Source organism: Colias philodice, chromosome 26, assembly GCF_061535455.1.
Source record: "Colias philodice isolate Cphi_HAF_F1 chromosome 26, ilColPhil1 Martin Lab GWU primary, whole genome shotgun sequence".
NCBI lineage: Eukaryota > Metazoa > Arthropoda > Insecta > Lepidoptera > Pieridae > Colias > Colias philodice.
This window is the reverse complement of record NC_143111.1, coordinates 3,939,794-3,957,357: the sequence shown is the minus strand read 5'-3', so window position 1 is coordinate 3,957,357 and position 17,564 is coordinate 3,939,794. Positions and strand designations below refer to the sequence as shown.

General features: G+C 36.3%; 1 protein-coding gene across 4 annotated transcripts in view; it reads left to right on the top strand.

Annotated features, from left to right (window-relative positions):
- lilli (AF4/FMR2 family member lilliputian) overlaps window positions 1-17,564 on the top strand; it is a 203,415-nt gene that overhangs the window by 181,250 nt on the left and 4,601 nt on the right. For 2 of the 4 annotated variants that reach the window (XM_089711138.1, XM_089711135.1), the window contains exons 10-19: window positions 4,711-4,753; window positions 5,274-5,348; window positions 7,550-7,784; window positions 9,336-9,464; window positions 9,916-10,164; window positions 10,650-11,460; window positions 11,951-12,111; window positions 13,005-13,126; window positions 15,679-15,954; window positions 16,630-16,735. In XM_089711138.1, the coding sequence (XP_089567264.1) occupies window positions 4,711-4,753; window positions 5,274-5,348; window positions 7,550-7,784; window positions 9,336-9,464; window positions 9,916-10,164; window positions 10,650-11,460; window positions 11,951-12,111; window positions 13,005-13,126; window positions 15,679-15,954; window positions 16,630-16,735 (2,207 nt within the window). The remainder of the gene's footprint in view (window positions 1-4,710; window positions 4,754-5,273; window positions 5,349-7,549; window positions 7,785-9,335; window positions 9,465-9,915; window positions 10,165-10,649; window positions 11,461-11,950; window positions 12,112-13,004; window positions 13,127-15,678; window positions 15,955-16,629; window positions 16,736-17,564) is intronic. The other 2 variants (XM_089711136.1, XM_089711137.1) reach the window with 2 other exon arrangements.

Sequence of the window (17,564 nt, the reverse complement as noted above, 5' to 3'; positions counted from 1 at the left end):
TTCTGATACGATATTATTAGGTCAGTAAATTATCACGTCGCTCCTATATTTATATTATGATCGCAATTCGCAGCTCTCGCAACTCGCTCTGGAAGTGGAAGTGAATTGTTTTGTAAAATTATTATTATAACCGATCCGCTTGTAATGCATCTGTGTTAAATAATTATACTTACGTTGCGTGATTTACGTAATTAACAGTGAGATACTTGTGTGCGTTGTGCTCGTGTTGGTAGTGCACGTGTGTGAAAGGATGTGACAATGTTGGGGTTGATGACGTCAGACTTCGGTTATCAAAACCGCTTGACGTTGCTGCAACAGCTAATAGACTGTGGAGATGTGCTGCTCGGACAGAATTATGTATGCGGTATGTAAATAACACTACGTGACTACACTATTGTTATTCGGCCGTGTTGTAGCGAGATATCTATGAAACAATATGTCGTGTTAATTATTGTATTGTAGAATGAATTTGTACTGTAAATTAGCCGTTATATATGATATTAATTCAAGGCTATTTAACACTAAATCATAGTTATACGAGAAATAATCATATAATGATACGTCAAACAACTCTTGTTTATTTAAGTAACGGATATGTTTTTGCTTATGTAATAGGCAATAATATCTAATGTGCTTATGTTGTAAGTACCTAAGTAGTTACAATTTATATGATCTTTATTTTACACCAACAATTTAGTTTGCACACAATGAAGCCATTATTCGTCATAAATCATACTCGTTATAGCGTTTTAAAAGTATTAATATACGAATTCATTTAAAACATGTAAAAATTAATTTTACTAAATACGCTCTACTTTACGCTTAATCATTAAATACGAATATTCAAGTTTCAATTAACACACAAAAGATGAGAAAAAAACAGATGTTTCCATTTGATCTGTTTATTTTATAAATCACAGGACATTAGTTAGGGCGGTCGTACCTACAGCTGCAGATCTAGATGTCCACTTGCTGTGCGCGTTCGCCGGCAACGCCACACAGATCGTATCGCGGTTTATTTATCGACGCATTGTGTTGCCGAATCATAAATACTATTAATTAGCATTGGATGACTCGGGAACACCTTTTTATTTAGATTGCGAAAATCTATTGTACTGTTATTGTAGTGTAGTATGAGAAGACAAGAGACAAAGGGGGGGGGTTGGGACGCGTAGATCCTTCGTTTGATATTTATTTTTCTGATTTGTATTTTTTTTTAATTATTCGAATATGTGTAAAGTATGACAATATACACAAATCATAATTGAATAGGATGGTAGGAGAACCAAACATCTGTTGAGTTACATCTAAACAAAATGAACTGCTGCTCGGTAGCACAATGACAAACTTGAACAATAAAATAATATTGACGTAAATTTTAAACAACAGTGAAAACAATATTTATTTTATATAACCGTTATGCAAAAACAAAAGATATTTTGTTGTTGATCTCGCATTGTCGTGTGTTTGAAATTATTTTCTAAAGGGGTTTCTTGTTATTTCCTTATATTTCAATGTCGGGTTTGTTTTTATATTGTTCTTGAATGTTTTAAAACAATAAAATGTGGTGTCGGTATAAAACTTTTGTTTTTGTGTGGATACTAAAGCCGCTTCTTATTATTTTAATTCAATAAAATTCAACAATGCCTTATTATATTGAATTTGAAAGGGAAGCTTTTGAAATTATTATTTTAAAAGTTGTGAAACAAAACCTGTTTTTCGTACTTTGTATAAAAAAACATTTACGAAAGTCACGAGCTATTTAGACAAAAGAAAAACCATAGGTACATATTTACAATAATCACTCGATGTTTCGAAACAACGTCCGCGGCCATTACTCGATGAGAGAAACTGTAAAATTACACACATAGTCGGGTCACAAGTTAGGGTCATCGCACAAGACGTCACGGTGCGTGACGATACGTGACGCGCGATTTTTAATCGCGTGCTCGGTTCCCACCGCGCTCCACTAATGCGTTAGCGATCGTGGCTATGACGAATGTCAATGGCCTATCACGTTTTGTCCTGTTTTTGGCCCGTTTCGTTTAGTATATCTATTAGGTATATAGGTATACCTATTTCAATATGCGTAGCTGTTGTGTGTAGTGATAGGACTAATCCTATCACCACAAACAATGCAAGGTTAAAACGACTCGATACCACATCGATACTAACGTAGTAACTATTTAGTAATGTGTACAACGAACGATGCTGTAAAGAAATGTTTTCAGATGTGAAAACAAGAATAGAGCGAGGTGTAAAGACCGAGGTAGTTTTAGTTTTCCATAAGGAGGTGAAACAGGTGAAAGTTTATACGAGAGCTTTTTTATCACGCGAAATCGAGCGGCATTAAATATTGAAAAAGGTAAATCTATTTTCAGACTGGAACAACAGCTTCTTGTAAAACGTGAAACTGAAATACACAACTCTGTAAAATAACAAATTAATAAAATATTCCGTTTGAGGCAAAAAATATCAGTTTATTTTATTTTTTTAGATGATGTTAACAATTTAAGTTTGGTATTTTATTTATTTTCAAATAGATAATATAGTAACCTATTTAAATCTGTAGCATTCTGGAATAATCGACACACGTGTTTGCGTCGCGTGATGTTTGTCAGCAAAAACGTTTATCCGCACCGCCATTTGCATTTGTAGCGGTAATTTTGTGACGTCACGGGAATCTAATATATTATTTTTGTAACACATTTTTTTATTTCTATTACATGTAATCTTTGATTATATGTTAATTAGAAGTTAAACTCGCGTAAAATATAGAATAAAAACTTATTACGAGAGCTCTAAAGTTTGGATGGATTTTAAATGTAAATTATGCATTCGTTTGTTTGTACATATTAAGTTTAAAAATATATTAAATGTATTAATTAATTGATTTAATAACGCGTTCGCTGCTTCATATTTAATTATAATCTTAGTTTTATTAAACATACATATTGTATTATTAAATGCATCACAAATACAATAATTAATATGATACTATATGATGCTATACCTACCTGTTAATTGGTGCACTATGATCTGACCTCACCTGCCTTGAGAGCACATTGTATGTATTGTATACGGTTAATGATTAGGTATACCAGCACCTTGCCAAATACAATAAACTCAACCGGGGTGTGGTTATCAATGGCTATTCATCGTGTGTATTTGGTAAATGGATTTTAAGGCTTCTTTTGGTTAGAAATTAGAATTTAATATTATGTGTATAAAATGTATAAGTATAAAAGTAATACGTTGTTTTTCATTATAATGATTATAGTTATAATGAAAAGCTTTATGATATTGATGATATTAATAGATTTCTTCTTACTAATTATTACGCTGTTATTTTATGAATTACCTATAATAAGCGCTTATATATTGGATTCAGGATTGATTGTTTTATTATAATGCTTCAACACTCTAATACGTTTTCAATGATAGCTTAAAGCTCAATAGTCAATCAAAACTTTGTATACTTTACAAAAGAATTACCATATAAAACTTGCACGTACACAATAGGTTCATGTCAAATTGTATCATGGGCACAAGGGCATGAATAGCCACTGACCGTTGTCACTCATGATCCGTTAGGGCATTATATTATTATCTGTGGCTAGGGTAAGAAATAATTGTTGAAGCCCCTCCACAATGCCATAAGTTCGGACGTATTGAGGTAATCTGGCCTATTTAGTAGGTAGATGTGTAAGGGACTTTACAGATTATAGAATAGGGACACGCTTTCGGTTTGTTTCGCGTTGGAAAAGTTTTTTTGTGAATAATATTTATTTTAATAAAGTGTAGTATGAAACACGATTTTGGAAAGGAAAATTTATTTTGAGTTTTGATTCATCGCAATACTTACTTAATAGCAATGAATTAATGTATATTTTTTTATGTCCAATATTTTGGTTTGATGTCATTTTTTTTTTAAATTTGTTGAAAAGATGTTGTAAATATGTATCTACATTCCGAATTTGTGATAAATTAAGAAAAAATGTGACGTACCAAAATAAACACTTTAAATTCCGTGCTTTTTTAGTTTTATTTTTAGGGGTATTTAAGATTTAGTTTTTTTTTTTGGATGATACAGATTAATTTGCATACCCGTTAATTTTTTTAAAGGAATTCCTAAATTTTATAATTTATATGATTGTGTGAACTGCCGTAGAAATAATATGAAATAATATAATAATATTAACATTATTAAATATCTTTATACAAACGAAACAAAAAATAAACAATTCTTAAACAAAACAAGTCGTGCAATTGATAAATTTTAATATTCATAGCCGTACGAGGCGGTCTTCAATTTTTTATTACACTTTGTCGGGGGTTAAAGCGGCTCTTAAAGGGTTATAATCGTAAAGTAGGCCGTTATCTAAACAGCTATTTTTCGGCTTGGAGCTTCTGGAAAGTTCGTGGCCTCATCCGTTCAGGGCTATCGACCGGGAACCGAACTAGAGACAGTGTTTACATTACAACTCGGCCTATGTAAACACACGGCCCTTGGTACGTTTCGAAATAATATAACAACAGGGCGTATTGTTACTTATTGCGTAATTACTAAGAGTCACAATTGGGTACATGCATTTGTAGCATGTTACGTACGTATCATGTAAATTTGTGTTTACTAATTAGCAGTTTCGGTTGGGCGTGATGCTGCGTGTAAGGAATGTTTTAATTGATTATAATTTGTTATTGTTTCAGGTTTGGACAGTCGGATATCGAACTCGAGGAGTTCCGTGTCGCCGTAAGTTGTTTTTTGTATGGTTTGTAGATATATTTAGAAACTTAATTCGTTATAAAACTTGTCTAGATTGAGACTACACATTACCTATGTGTGTAATGTTTGGAAATGTTTATTTTATTTCATTTGATGTTAGTATATATAATTTTGTAAATTGAAAAACATTGAAGATTGGTCGATTTGTTTTTGCTCTACATAACTAAAAAAATACTTCAACGAATAAAAGAAAAGTATATTATGCTATTGATATTTATAACTAATTAGGTACATTGTTGATTTGGTAACTAATAAGCTTAGGTGGGTTAAAATCGGTGTGTTTCTAAAAGCATTCAACAGTCAACACTTCCTTTTGTAAAAATATATCTGTTCGCCAAAAACGCTCATTGCCAATTTAGTTACAAAAAGTTTTATATGACCATGAGCGGACACAAATACGGACGTACGGATATTTAAAAATATCATCTATATTTACGATGGCATTGTACAGAAATGGAGATTTGAATATATTTTATATATTTTGCAGTGACGTAGTGAACAAGGACCTTGGCCTGTCGGAGAGTGATGACGAAGTGGCGGCCACCACCACGCGGTTAGAGCCGTGAGTACATTATAATATTGTATTATATAGATATTTATACTATTTTGAGGATATCGGTTATGTTAGGAAATGGTAGGTTTTGTCTGTCAACTTTTTTATAAGCGTAATAATAAGTTTATTTGATAATTTTACTCTGGTCACAGCTCTGGTATAATATGATGAAATAATACATGGAATAGTCACCGTAATCTGTTGTCGGTTTTAGATAAAAGCGATAAATCAAAATATTATTAAAAAAATTGAATTGCGTAATACATTGTAACATGAAATTATTTCTGTTGCTTGTCCATTTATTAATATAGATAGAGCAATGCAAATATTACTATAGTAGGATAGTTTTGAGATAACGTTGTACATATTATCATTTATCACGATGTTAATTTTCCCATAATAGAATTGAATAGATAATAAGTTAAGTTACTAAAATTAGAAATATACTACTTCTATCCCGCGTCTTCACTCGCGTTCTTGCAATAGTCAATGTTCTATGCCAAATATCATACAAATCCGATCAGCCGTTTTTGCTTAAAAGTGTAATATGGGGCGAGTACACGCAATCACGATATTGTAGAGTGCCTAAATGTATGATCGGCCTTCTTTGTAAATGTCTTTTATTCATAACTAGCTATACGCCCGCGGCTTCGCCCGCTTTGTCTTAAATCTAATAAATTATATACTAAAACCTTCCTCTTGAATCACTCTATCTTTTAAAAAAAACCGCATCAAAATCCGTTGTGCAGTTTTAAAGATTTAAGCATACATGGGGACATAGGGACAGAAAAGGCGACTTTGTTTTATACTATGTAGTGATAGTGATGGCGGTAAACATCGACGATCATTTGTTGGGCCAACGCTGCCCATTGTGAAGAGGGCCCATACAAAGTGACACGTTTATTATAGCACAGGGATAGCTGCGTGTTTATGTAAAGCAACGTGATTAGCGTGACACGCGTGCCGCTGGTCACTGGCTGATGTCACGTGCTTTGGGTTTCATCATCGGTCTATATTGTTGTTGGAAAATTTTGAAGGTTATTTGATGGTTAAATTGTTTATTTGTATCATTACTTTAAAAAAAACTTGAATAGAAATAGATCGAGATGGGTTATGTTCCAAACGATTTTATAAGTAAAGGCATTAGCTGTTAAAATGGTAGCAAATCTTATTCATAAATGTGAATATCAGAGGTGACAAGTTTGGATGTTTGTTTCTCTGACACGCAAAACGACTGAGTGAATTTGTTTTGTATATTACATAACATAGTTTAAAAGCGAAATGAAAGTGGATATTTTGTTAAAGTAAAATATACTAATGTTTCTTGTATAAAAACGTAGTTAGAGACAAAGACGTATGACCTTAGGTCAAAGCCGTTTTATGTACATTGTACATAGTCTGTACCTATTTTGTAACCAATATGCTTTTGTTATGAATCATATTCAATGTGAAATTCGCAGAATTCCTATTTCTTGTATCGGATAATGCTTCAAAACAATTCCACTCCAAATCTCTGAAACATAAGTATCTATTGAGCGATTGATTCGATTCTTTGAATTTATATTTCCGTGTAAATGTGAATGTATGAAAGACAAATTAATGAAACGATGATTCGTTTAAAAAAAAATGTGTGCGTGTACTAGTCTAGTGTACACACGTAAGAAGTGAAACTTCTTTATGACCTAATTTTTCAAAATAAATTTACTATATACAACTTAACAGAAATACGTCGAATCACGCGTGGTAGGGATAAGAAAAAGATGGCGCGTAACGGAAAAATGTCACGCGTAACGAAAAAGTGTTACACTAAATTTTTTTCCAACCCCGATAAAGAAGTTTCATTTCAAAAATAACCTTTAAATTAATGCGCATTGTTTCAATTAAAATCTACTCTAGTCATATGTTAAAGTTTAAATCCCTTATTTATACAGTTTATTACTTATACCTACTCATTTTACGGCATTATGTTTTTAATGAAATTTTGCACAGCCTAGTGTCTACCTCTCCTACTTTACATTATCTACATACATACTTTAATTCGTGCTTGGAAGTAATCGCTGTTTAGCTATAGGGTTTATTTATTTCAATGTTATTTATAAAACATATTATACTAATGTGTGTGTTTATTAAGCTTATATTTATCCTTCCAGCATCATAATAATGCAATTATGTTTAGCTTTTTTATTAAGCTTATATGTATCATCTTCCAGTATCCTCTCACCAATCCGCTCAGGCGACAGCCCGAGCTCAGCGAGCGAATCCTCCCCATCCGACTCGGAGTCAGAATCTTCCTCCGCGGAGTCAACAACCGCCGCCCCTCCCCCCGCGCCCGCGCAGCCCCCCGCACAGCGCCCCTCGTGGGGGCTGAGCAACTTCGCACCGCCACCCGTGCACCCGCCGGACCACGATCTGAGCAACGTGCTCGCTGATGCTAAGGGGAAACCGGTAAGAGGACACACACACACATACGTATAATACACCCACACATAAACGAGCAAGAATTATACAGATACGCACATTCATACCCAATTATAGAAGACAGACATAAACAAGCAAGCATGCACGTGTAGATACGCATACCCGCACGCAAGTATGCGCGCGCGCACGCACTTGCTCACACACATGTTTAAAGAAAATAAGTAGGTATACTCGTACGTACACAAATTAAGATATGAATTATAATATTATGTTTACAATAGTAACAAGTTACAATGATAGGACGCCGTATTTCGCATTTTCTGAAGTTTTAATTTGTGTCACTTTATTATACCCATTGAGATGTCGAGAATGGATAATTCTTGTAAAATTCATAGTAAGCCTTATTTTGTTAAAAATGCATGGGGATAGAACAAAAACAAATGTAGCAGTCAATTTAAAGACTTGAATATCTAGAATTGGCTAAAATGCAAGACATTTCTTTTTTATGCTACGCTATACACTTCTGATCTAGAGGTCAAATAACAAAAATATTTCTTAGAAACATCATTCAGGCGTTAGATCGAACAATGCAACAATAAAGCTATTTAAGAGTCTGCACATACGAGCTTTCTCAGGTGTCTCGTTACTAGAGATAAACAGTTCCCCGTATATGGCTGCTGATTCGGCAAACTCCAAGTGTAGTCTACACTCGGGTAGCTAGTGGCGACAGTTTAGTGTTAAACAGTTGGAGAATGCCCGCTAATTTGCACCTCTAAATCTATTTTGCAAGCGCGAAGTGATTTTTCCTAGACACCGCTTAGTATTCAGTGCAATATGGACGATAATTTCATAAAAGTGCTGATACATTTGTTGCACAGTAGCATAACAGAAGAGCCAGATGTCCAACAGAAATGGATTAATTTGGCTGTGCTTAAATCGCATTTGAGGTGCGGTTTGAGCTCTTTTGAGCGCAATTTGAAGTGCGTCCCGAATCGGGATAGAAGAAGGATTTTGTTTAAGTATTACAGATTGAAGGATACGTTGTGGAGAGCGGTTGGGGCTGTTCATGGGAATTTAGCTTCTATGTCCCCTGTGTTTGAGGTCTAATATTGTTTATTTTTTGGATGTTATGAGTAATATATTGTATTTAAAACTCGAATGTTTAATCATAGTTACTGAATTAGCATCCTTGTTTTCTTTTTTTTCATCCCTTTATTAATTTGTTCCGAGTCTTTGGAAATATTAAATACAGTAATAGCTTATTTTTGTATTTGCATATTTTTAATTCATAACACAATTCACATTCACATTTGCATATAATTTAAGTGCGGAAATAAAGATGTTTTGTGTAATGATAAATAAAACATTCCGGTTTGTCGGAACAAGACTGGATATTCAATAACATTGAACTATAATACTTTATCCTTGAGTCTAGATTTACTTGAATGCTTAAATTATTGTCATATGAAAGAACTTTTTTCTAAACATACGTGTCTTACTTGAGTCTAATTATTGTCATATGAGAAGAACTTTTCTCGAAATATATGTTTACAATAATGAATCTTGTCTACTCCCCAGCAGAGTCCAATATCGGATCTAACGGACTCGGAAGCGTCGTCACCTTCGCCCGGGGCCCGGCGGCGGAGGTCGCTGGCCAATCGCATATCGACGGCTTCCAGTGATGAAGACACCCCCAGGCCTGCACCGGTTAGTGTCTTATGTGAATAGAATTAGGTATTACATGGGTATGTTAGTGTGTGATATTGGTTTAAGGTTTTGGGCTGGATTTTGTCATGTGTGAATAGCAATAGGCAGGTCTATTGATATGTGTAAGTCGATTTTGTGGTCTGTTGTAAGGGATTAATGGGTGGATAGATTCGGTTAGTGGTATTGTTTCTGTATTGGTGTAAATTTTCTGTCAATTTATTCCCGTAGCAGAGAAAAGGTTTGGTTGTTTCTAACGATTTAACTCGAAATTTATGAATGAATTTTAGAAATTCTTTCACCTGTAGAAATTTACATTATTCTTGAGTGACAAAGGCTACTTTTAATTAAAATTAAACTTAATTAATTTTTAAATGGGTGAAAATAGTTTTTAATAATAATAGTGTGCCGTAGAACTCTATTCGTGGGTAATTTTAATACAAATTATCTTCAGGTCCGACCGCAAGGTGGTGGCACGTCTCCCAGCGTGCCACCACCCGTGCCTAGCGGTTCGCAGAGTTCTGGCGCCAAGCGCGGCAGACCGCCCAAAGTGCGCGCCTCAGAGGAGAGACCGGCCAAAAAGAAGCGCGGCAGACCGCCCAAGACGCGGCCGCTGTCTCCCGCGGCGCCAGACAGCGAGCCGGAACCAGACCCGCCAGTCAACCAGGCGCTGCAGGACACCAAGACGCATATCTTTCGCAAGGTAATATAGCCAATTACATATATTGCAAGCGAATTACCTGTTGTTGGTCAGCCATTTCTCATAATAATTTTCTGTATTTGTAAGTTTGGTATTTGTATATGTAAGTTCGGTTCCTATTTCAAGATCATGTGTCAAATATCGTCAAAACAAAAGCTAAAGAATAAGTCAGGAAAATTTAATGCGATTCGTGTCACTGACCCAAGAATCAAGTTAATGGATGTTAGAGATACTATTTCAGTGGATAATTATGTGTATTCCTTGAAGGACATACATAATTTAAAAAAAATCAGTTTATTTACATATTAAAATGCAAAACATGCAAGACATGCAAATATCTTTACGTATGAAAATTTAAAAGTTAAACCATAGATCGTGTCAAATTCTTAATTGTTCTACTGTTATCATTCTTATGAGTTATTTGTACTTAGATTTACATAGTATATAAAGAAATGCCTCATAATATAATTTATTATTATAACTTTCAGGTGTTCACTCCTAAAAAGGGTGATGAATGCGGGGGCAAGGGCGGCAAAGGTGGAAAAGGCAAGGGTGGAAAGGGAAAAGGTCAGGTGACCATCATCGAAGTGACGGCACCGGAATCTGGCGCTGATGATGACGACAGAAGGCACAGGGACCGTTCCACCAGGGACGAGGAGGCCAAGGCCAGGGTCTCACCGCCACAGGAACCGGAGACCCTCACGAGGAAACGGGAAGCCGAGAGGATCGCCAACGAGAGGATACAAGAGAGAGTGCCCATAGAGAGGCCCGACTACCGCCGCCCGGAGGACAGGCCCACGATAGAACGCACCTCAGTAGACCGACTGCCGGATCGGATAGGTTCCGACCGGTTACTGCCGGAACGGATGCCGTCCGACAGACGGTCTACGGACCGGTTGCCGCCGGACAGACTGACCGACCGGCTTGCTGACAGAAATGACCGCCTGCAAGAGAGACTAGCGGCTGACCGTCTGCAGGAGAGACTCTCGACGGAGCGCTTGCAAGAAAGGCTATCGACGGACCGCTTACAGGGCCGGTTATCGAACGACCGGCTGCAAGACCGCATGTCGGATCGCCTTTCGCCCGACCGCCTGTCCGACAGATCCGACAGACTATCGGACCGGAAGAGCGACAAAATGCTCATCGATCGGATACCGAGCGATAAGATGGAACGCTTGTCGAGTGATAAGAGTTGTGATAAGAAGATATCGGTGGAGCGAGTTGAGAGGATAGCGCCGGAGCGGGCGGAGGCTGATGTTGGCTTCGTGCAGTGTCCCGTGCAGAATTCCTTGTCTAATGGTAAGTTTACTATTTCTTTTGTTAACATTATTTTTTATTGCAAATCTATTCATCAAATTAAACGATATATTTTATTTGCTTTTATTTTACTCATGAATTCGATTGTAAATAATAGTTGATGTAAAAAAAATTGAAATAATTATTCCGATAATTGAATAGTCCAGAGCCTAGAAACGACATGTTTTTCTTAGAACGGGTGAAATTATAATTATTTTAATAGTCCTCTTAGATTTCCCTTTTAACAAGTTTATTCAACACAATTTATTTATATATAGGTACGTCATGAAAATAACCTCTAAGAAAGTACTCACTACGCACTTATCGAACTTGCGCAAGTCACTAACATGTAACAATAACTTAAAAACGCAATTTATTCACATAAAGTTTCGTCATAATATGTATATACCTATCAGAACGTACTTACTACGTGTTATTCGAACTCGCGCAAGCAATCAACGAGTTCTAATGTACTATGACGTCACACCCACAGTATCGGAGCGGCGCAGCAGATCGCGCGTGGTGGTCAGCATCCCGCTCGCCCGACTACAGGCGGAGCTAGTGCGAGCATTGCGCACTCCGCGCCGCACAGCCCCCCCCGCACCGCGCACACCGCACACCCCGCACACGCCGCGCACACCGCCCGACCACCCGGTGAGTAGACAGAACTGTGGACCCACACCCGAAATATAGAAGGGCAACTTTACACCCGAATCACAGAATACATAATAGTAGCTAAACGCTACAGAACGGACACTCTCCGCCTCCCGCTAAAATTAAACACTTACCTCACCCCGCACGATCAGGCTATAAATGGTCCACATTTTTCTACAAGGACGATAAGCAACGAAGATTGACAACACTAATCAAATTGAAGAAAGTAATTTTATTATTTTGGATTTGTGATTATCGTTTTTCGTAGAAAATGGTTAGATATTGTGCTGTTTACAAATGTATTTCATCAGAAAAACGCGATTTTTTTTTACGCTAGTCACAAATGTGCCAACCATAAAGCGTTAACACACACATTTGCAGTCTCTACAGTGTGATTGTCAAAACGATAATTTTGTATGGAGTGTCCGGGGTGTACCCGAATACTGACTCAGTATTCGGGTGTAGAGCACCCCTGCAAATGAGCACCCACACGCATACATTCGTTCTGCAGATGCCGACTAAATCACTACTGTATTTATCATCACTCATATAAACACATAAAGTGCCTTGTCTGTCTACTCGACAACGATTAGATGAGCCAAATAGTATTCAATCAATCGGCAATCATGGATATAAAGTCCATAATGATTAGATTGTAATTCAAACTCCAAAACACCTTTAGCTACCCACATCAAAGGAGCGGAACTTTTCCTCATAATTCCAGAAGAAAAAACATAAAATAATAATTAATTAAAACGTGTGGATAATAATACAGGCTTAGAGTTTCCTTTTTCTTTTTGAAAACTCTGCACGTCACAAAATTAAAAAAAAAATGGTGTGAATAGACAATACAGGCTAACAATATTTCTCATAAAAATTACCTCGTATTACAGAGTGAAGTAGCAGCGACGAACCACGAGCGGGCGGGCACGTGTTCGGGCCAGACGCCGATCTACTACTCGTACTTCGAGCAGCTGCCCGCAGACACGCTGTCAGACGAGGAACGGGATCACAAGTCAGTATTACGACACTAGAAAACATTTTGATTTCGCACTAGAATACACTAAGCCACACTATAGTGTAATGCACCCAAATGTAATGCACCATCACCATAAAATATGTTATTCTTATGGTTTTGCGGGTTGTCTGGCAGAAATAGCTTACAGCGATAAGACCGCCCTCTGTACATATTTTAACTTTTATCGCTCTTCTTTTGTAATCCTGTATGTGTGTGCAATAAAGAATTTTTCAATCATTCATTCATTCACTATAGTACGTTATAATGCACGGAACAAGAACACTATATTTCGCACTAATATACAACACACTACAAACATTGATAACAATAAACTGCACGAAATTCTAACATCACATGTAACTCCATTTCATTCTAGTCTTTTATCTATTTTTCTATTCCATTCATAATTTATATGCACATGGAGGCAAAGTATGTATATTACAATAATTTCTTCCATATTCAATGATAGTTGAAGTTGAGTATGTAAAATTATCTCTCTGCAATTACTATTCCAATTTCATGTATAATGTAATCATTTATATCATTTGTTTTGATTGCTGTCATCAGATTAAGGGCTGATTTTTCAATCTTTGGTTAAAACTTATTCATCGAATAACGTATTAAACTACCCTACCAAAAATGTATTTAGTATGGGAAAATTAATTTATTCAGATCGAATAATTCGTGTAGTTTTGAAAGTTGCTACAGTTATTCCTAAAGATGTCCAGATGAATATACTAAAAGCCCCCGAGGGAGGGACACAAGCCGGCGGCGGGGGAGGGGGGGAAAGGTCTCTTTTTCAAGGTTTTTGCTTGTAACTCGAAATTTTTTTCATAATATCTCTTTAGTGACTTCTACATTAATTATCTACATTAAATTTCCTATAAATTACGTCTCAACATTTTTACTGTACGATCAATACTTTAGGAGATACAGAGTATTAAAGGTAAGAAAAATAAGAAACAACATAGTTTTACAAATTTTAATTATAAAAAGAAATAACATCTTTTTTTGCACGAGTATGCCGACTTATTAGTCAAATTGTGTTTCATCTTCGTCATCTTTATCACTAACATCGATAGGGGGTCCATTAGTACAAGCTCCTAGGCAGCCATTACAGATAAGACTACACATAATGCCCGCTTTTCGGCAACTGCATTTTCCGGAACATCCACTTTTACATCGGCAAAAAATTGAATTTAACAACGCTTCAGGAGCAGGAGGATCCAAGGTCGTGATTGGTTCTAAGTATCCATCGACTCTTCGCTTCCAACCCCATATTTCAGGAGGCAGTTGGTTCCCAAGCCACTTCTGTACTTGATGGAATACTCTGTAGGCGTGATATTTTGCTGGCCCTTTGGTAGGGGGGAGGGAAGAAGTAGTTTCAGTGGGTGTGATACAACCTCAGCTATTTACAGGAAGGGAAAAACATCAATTATCAAGATTTTTGATCAAAAGCCGTCACTAAAGGAAACAGTAACTGTATTTTATGACCCAACGTCAACTCAGGAGGTTATAGCAGAAGCCGGAGAAAAAATGTTTCTTGCAGTATACCGAGCGCCCTGTACTCAGTCTGAGATCAACAGACATCGATTCACAGTTTTTCTGAAATCTTGTACCAAGCCCAAACCGGATCTTTCTTCCCTCCCCCCTACCAAAGGGTCAGCAAAATATCACGCCTACAGAGTATTCCATCAAGTACAGGAGTGGCTTGGGAACCAACTGCCTCCTGAAATATGGGGTTGGAAGCGAAGAGTCGATGGATACTTAGAACCAATCATGACCTTGGATCCTCCTGCTCCTGAAGCGTTGTTAAATTCAATTTTTTGCCGATGTAAAAGTGGATGTTCCGGAAAATGCAGTTGCCGAAAAGCGGGCATTATGTGTAGTCTTATCTGTAACGGCTGCCTAGGAGCTTGTACTAATGGACCCCCTATCGATGTTAGTGATAAAGATGACGAAGATGAAACACAATTTGACTAATAAGTCGGCATACTCGTGCAAAAAAAGATGTTGTTTCTTTTTATAATTAAAATTTGTAAAACTATGTTGTTTCTTATTTTTCTTACCTTTAATACTCTGTATCTCCTAAAGTATTGATCGTACAGTAAAAATGTTGAGACGTAATTTATAGGAAATTTAATGTAGATAATTAATGTAGAAGTCACTAAAGAGATATTATAAAAAAATTTCGAGTTACAAGCAAAAACCTTGAAAAAGAGACCTTTCCCCCCCTCCCCCGCCGCCGGCTTGTGTCCCTCCCTCGGGGGCTTTTAGTATATTCATCGGGACACCTTTAGGAATAACTGTAGTAACTTTCAAAACTACACGAATTATTCGATCTGATCGACGATTCTGAATCTAATTTGCTGTGGCTAATTCTAATTGTCCGTATATGATAGTTTACAGGTGACATTTTAAAATGTTCGTGTAATACTTTATTGGACGGATAAGTTTTAACCAAGGATTGAAAAGTCGACCCTAACTTAAATAGACTGCTATATTAAACCATTTGACAGCAAAAAATATAACGTTTTATCTCTACACAGATACTACCTAGGCGAAGCGCAACGTCTGCGTTCAGCCGCAGAACGGGAACAGCACAATCTCCCCCGCGTTATGCTCTATCTCGAATCCGTTCTATGCTTCGTGTTAACTGGCCGTCTTCTGGAGTTAGAATTGGACACAAAGCGGGCCTTCACCATATACCGGGAGACTATTGAGTATATCAAGTCGATACATGCGATGCCGCAAAGGTTTAGAGCCGAAGTACGGAGGCAAGGGGGAGACCCGCACTCGACGTTCAGCAAACTGGATATATTGAGGTGAGGTGACTGTAGCCAGTGAGATATATAAATGTAATATGAAAGACGTATGAAAGTGAGTTTATATGAAAGTGAGATGGTTTCAGAAGGTACATACTGATACGATAGCTTTCATCTTTCAACTGTAAAATTACATACCTAGTATAAAATTTGGCTTTCCGCTCGCATTGTCTAAAAACCTGATAAATTATGTACAAAAACTTCCTCTTAAATTACTGTATTTATATTTTATACTGCATCAAAATCTGTTGTGCAGTTTTACAGACATTAAAAAATACGCGTGAAGCGATTTTGCTTTATTAACTCAGGCCCCGGAATCACAGACACAATAGAAAATCTATTGTGTCGTGGACCGATCGGGCCGTTCGGGGCTCAATGGGTTAAACTGAATGTTAAGAAAAGATAAGAGAATGAATTGATAACGATATATTCAAATGTGTGGGGAACACGGATATACCCGCATATACGAACTGAACATTAGATACATTGTTATAAGCAGTTATCTCTATTCTTACTAATTTTTTTTGGATTTGTATAAACATAAAAAATATTTTTCCGCATGTACGCACTGTATATTCGATACATTGTTTTAAGCAGTTATCTCTATTCTCAGTATTGCTTGGATTTGTATAAACACAAAAAAAAAATCTTGAACTGTCCATATTTAAATTCCAGTCTCCGCGTGCAAGCGCTGCTATATCTGCGAATGTTCAAGATGTACAACCGGGAAGTGAAGGAGTACTACAAGATCGTGCAAGAGTATCAACAAAAGGTCGGTAATGTAAGTCGATTAGAAGTTTTGTTTTATTTTGGGGATTTTTTTTTTGGGAGTTATGATTTTTCCAAGGCTTATTTGGTATTTCGTTTTTGTATTTTTTTCACGAAATCTGAATTTTAGACTGTTAGGGGGGGTTTTGATTTTATTTTTACTTTTATATGCTACGATAAACTTGGTTTTTAGTATTTTTTAATTATCTCATCTTAGACCTTTTTCGTCTGTGTTTTCCATGTGGCATAAGATGAAGTAGGCATAAAAAGCGGTTTTCTATATAATGGAATTGATGGAATATTATTCTGAATTTTTGTGTTATATGTCTTATAATGTGAAAAAAAAAGTTTCACTTTTACCGTGGTTTCATAAAAAAACACACACAATATTCGCATTTTCACGAAAAGCTGAATTCGAACTTTAGGTTCGTATTGTCAGGTGAACTGCATATTACAGTCCCCGGCACGTAAGTTGGCAAGGTTTTGGCGTAGTGGGGGCAAGTTCGCGCATCCTACACTTAGTGGAACAAAAAACTGGTCACTTTTATTGATTGTTATTATGGTTATTGCCATCATTTATTTTTAATCTTGTAGTTAAACAAAGCGGAGGAATTCGTGACATTTAATAGGTGTTATAAATAAAACATAATATTATGCATTTTTTTATTCAGTAAAAAAAAATATTATTATTAAAAATTATAAGTTCTCGTCGTCACTATCGTATATATACACATCGTATATACCATTTTTCTGGCATGTCTGCGTAAAACAGTATTTGGTCCTGGCATTGTAATACACGTTACAAAAACTAAAGTTAAAACAAACAACTATAACACTAACAA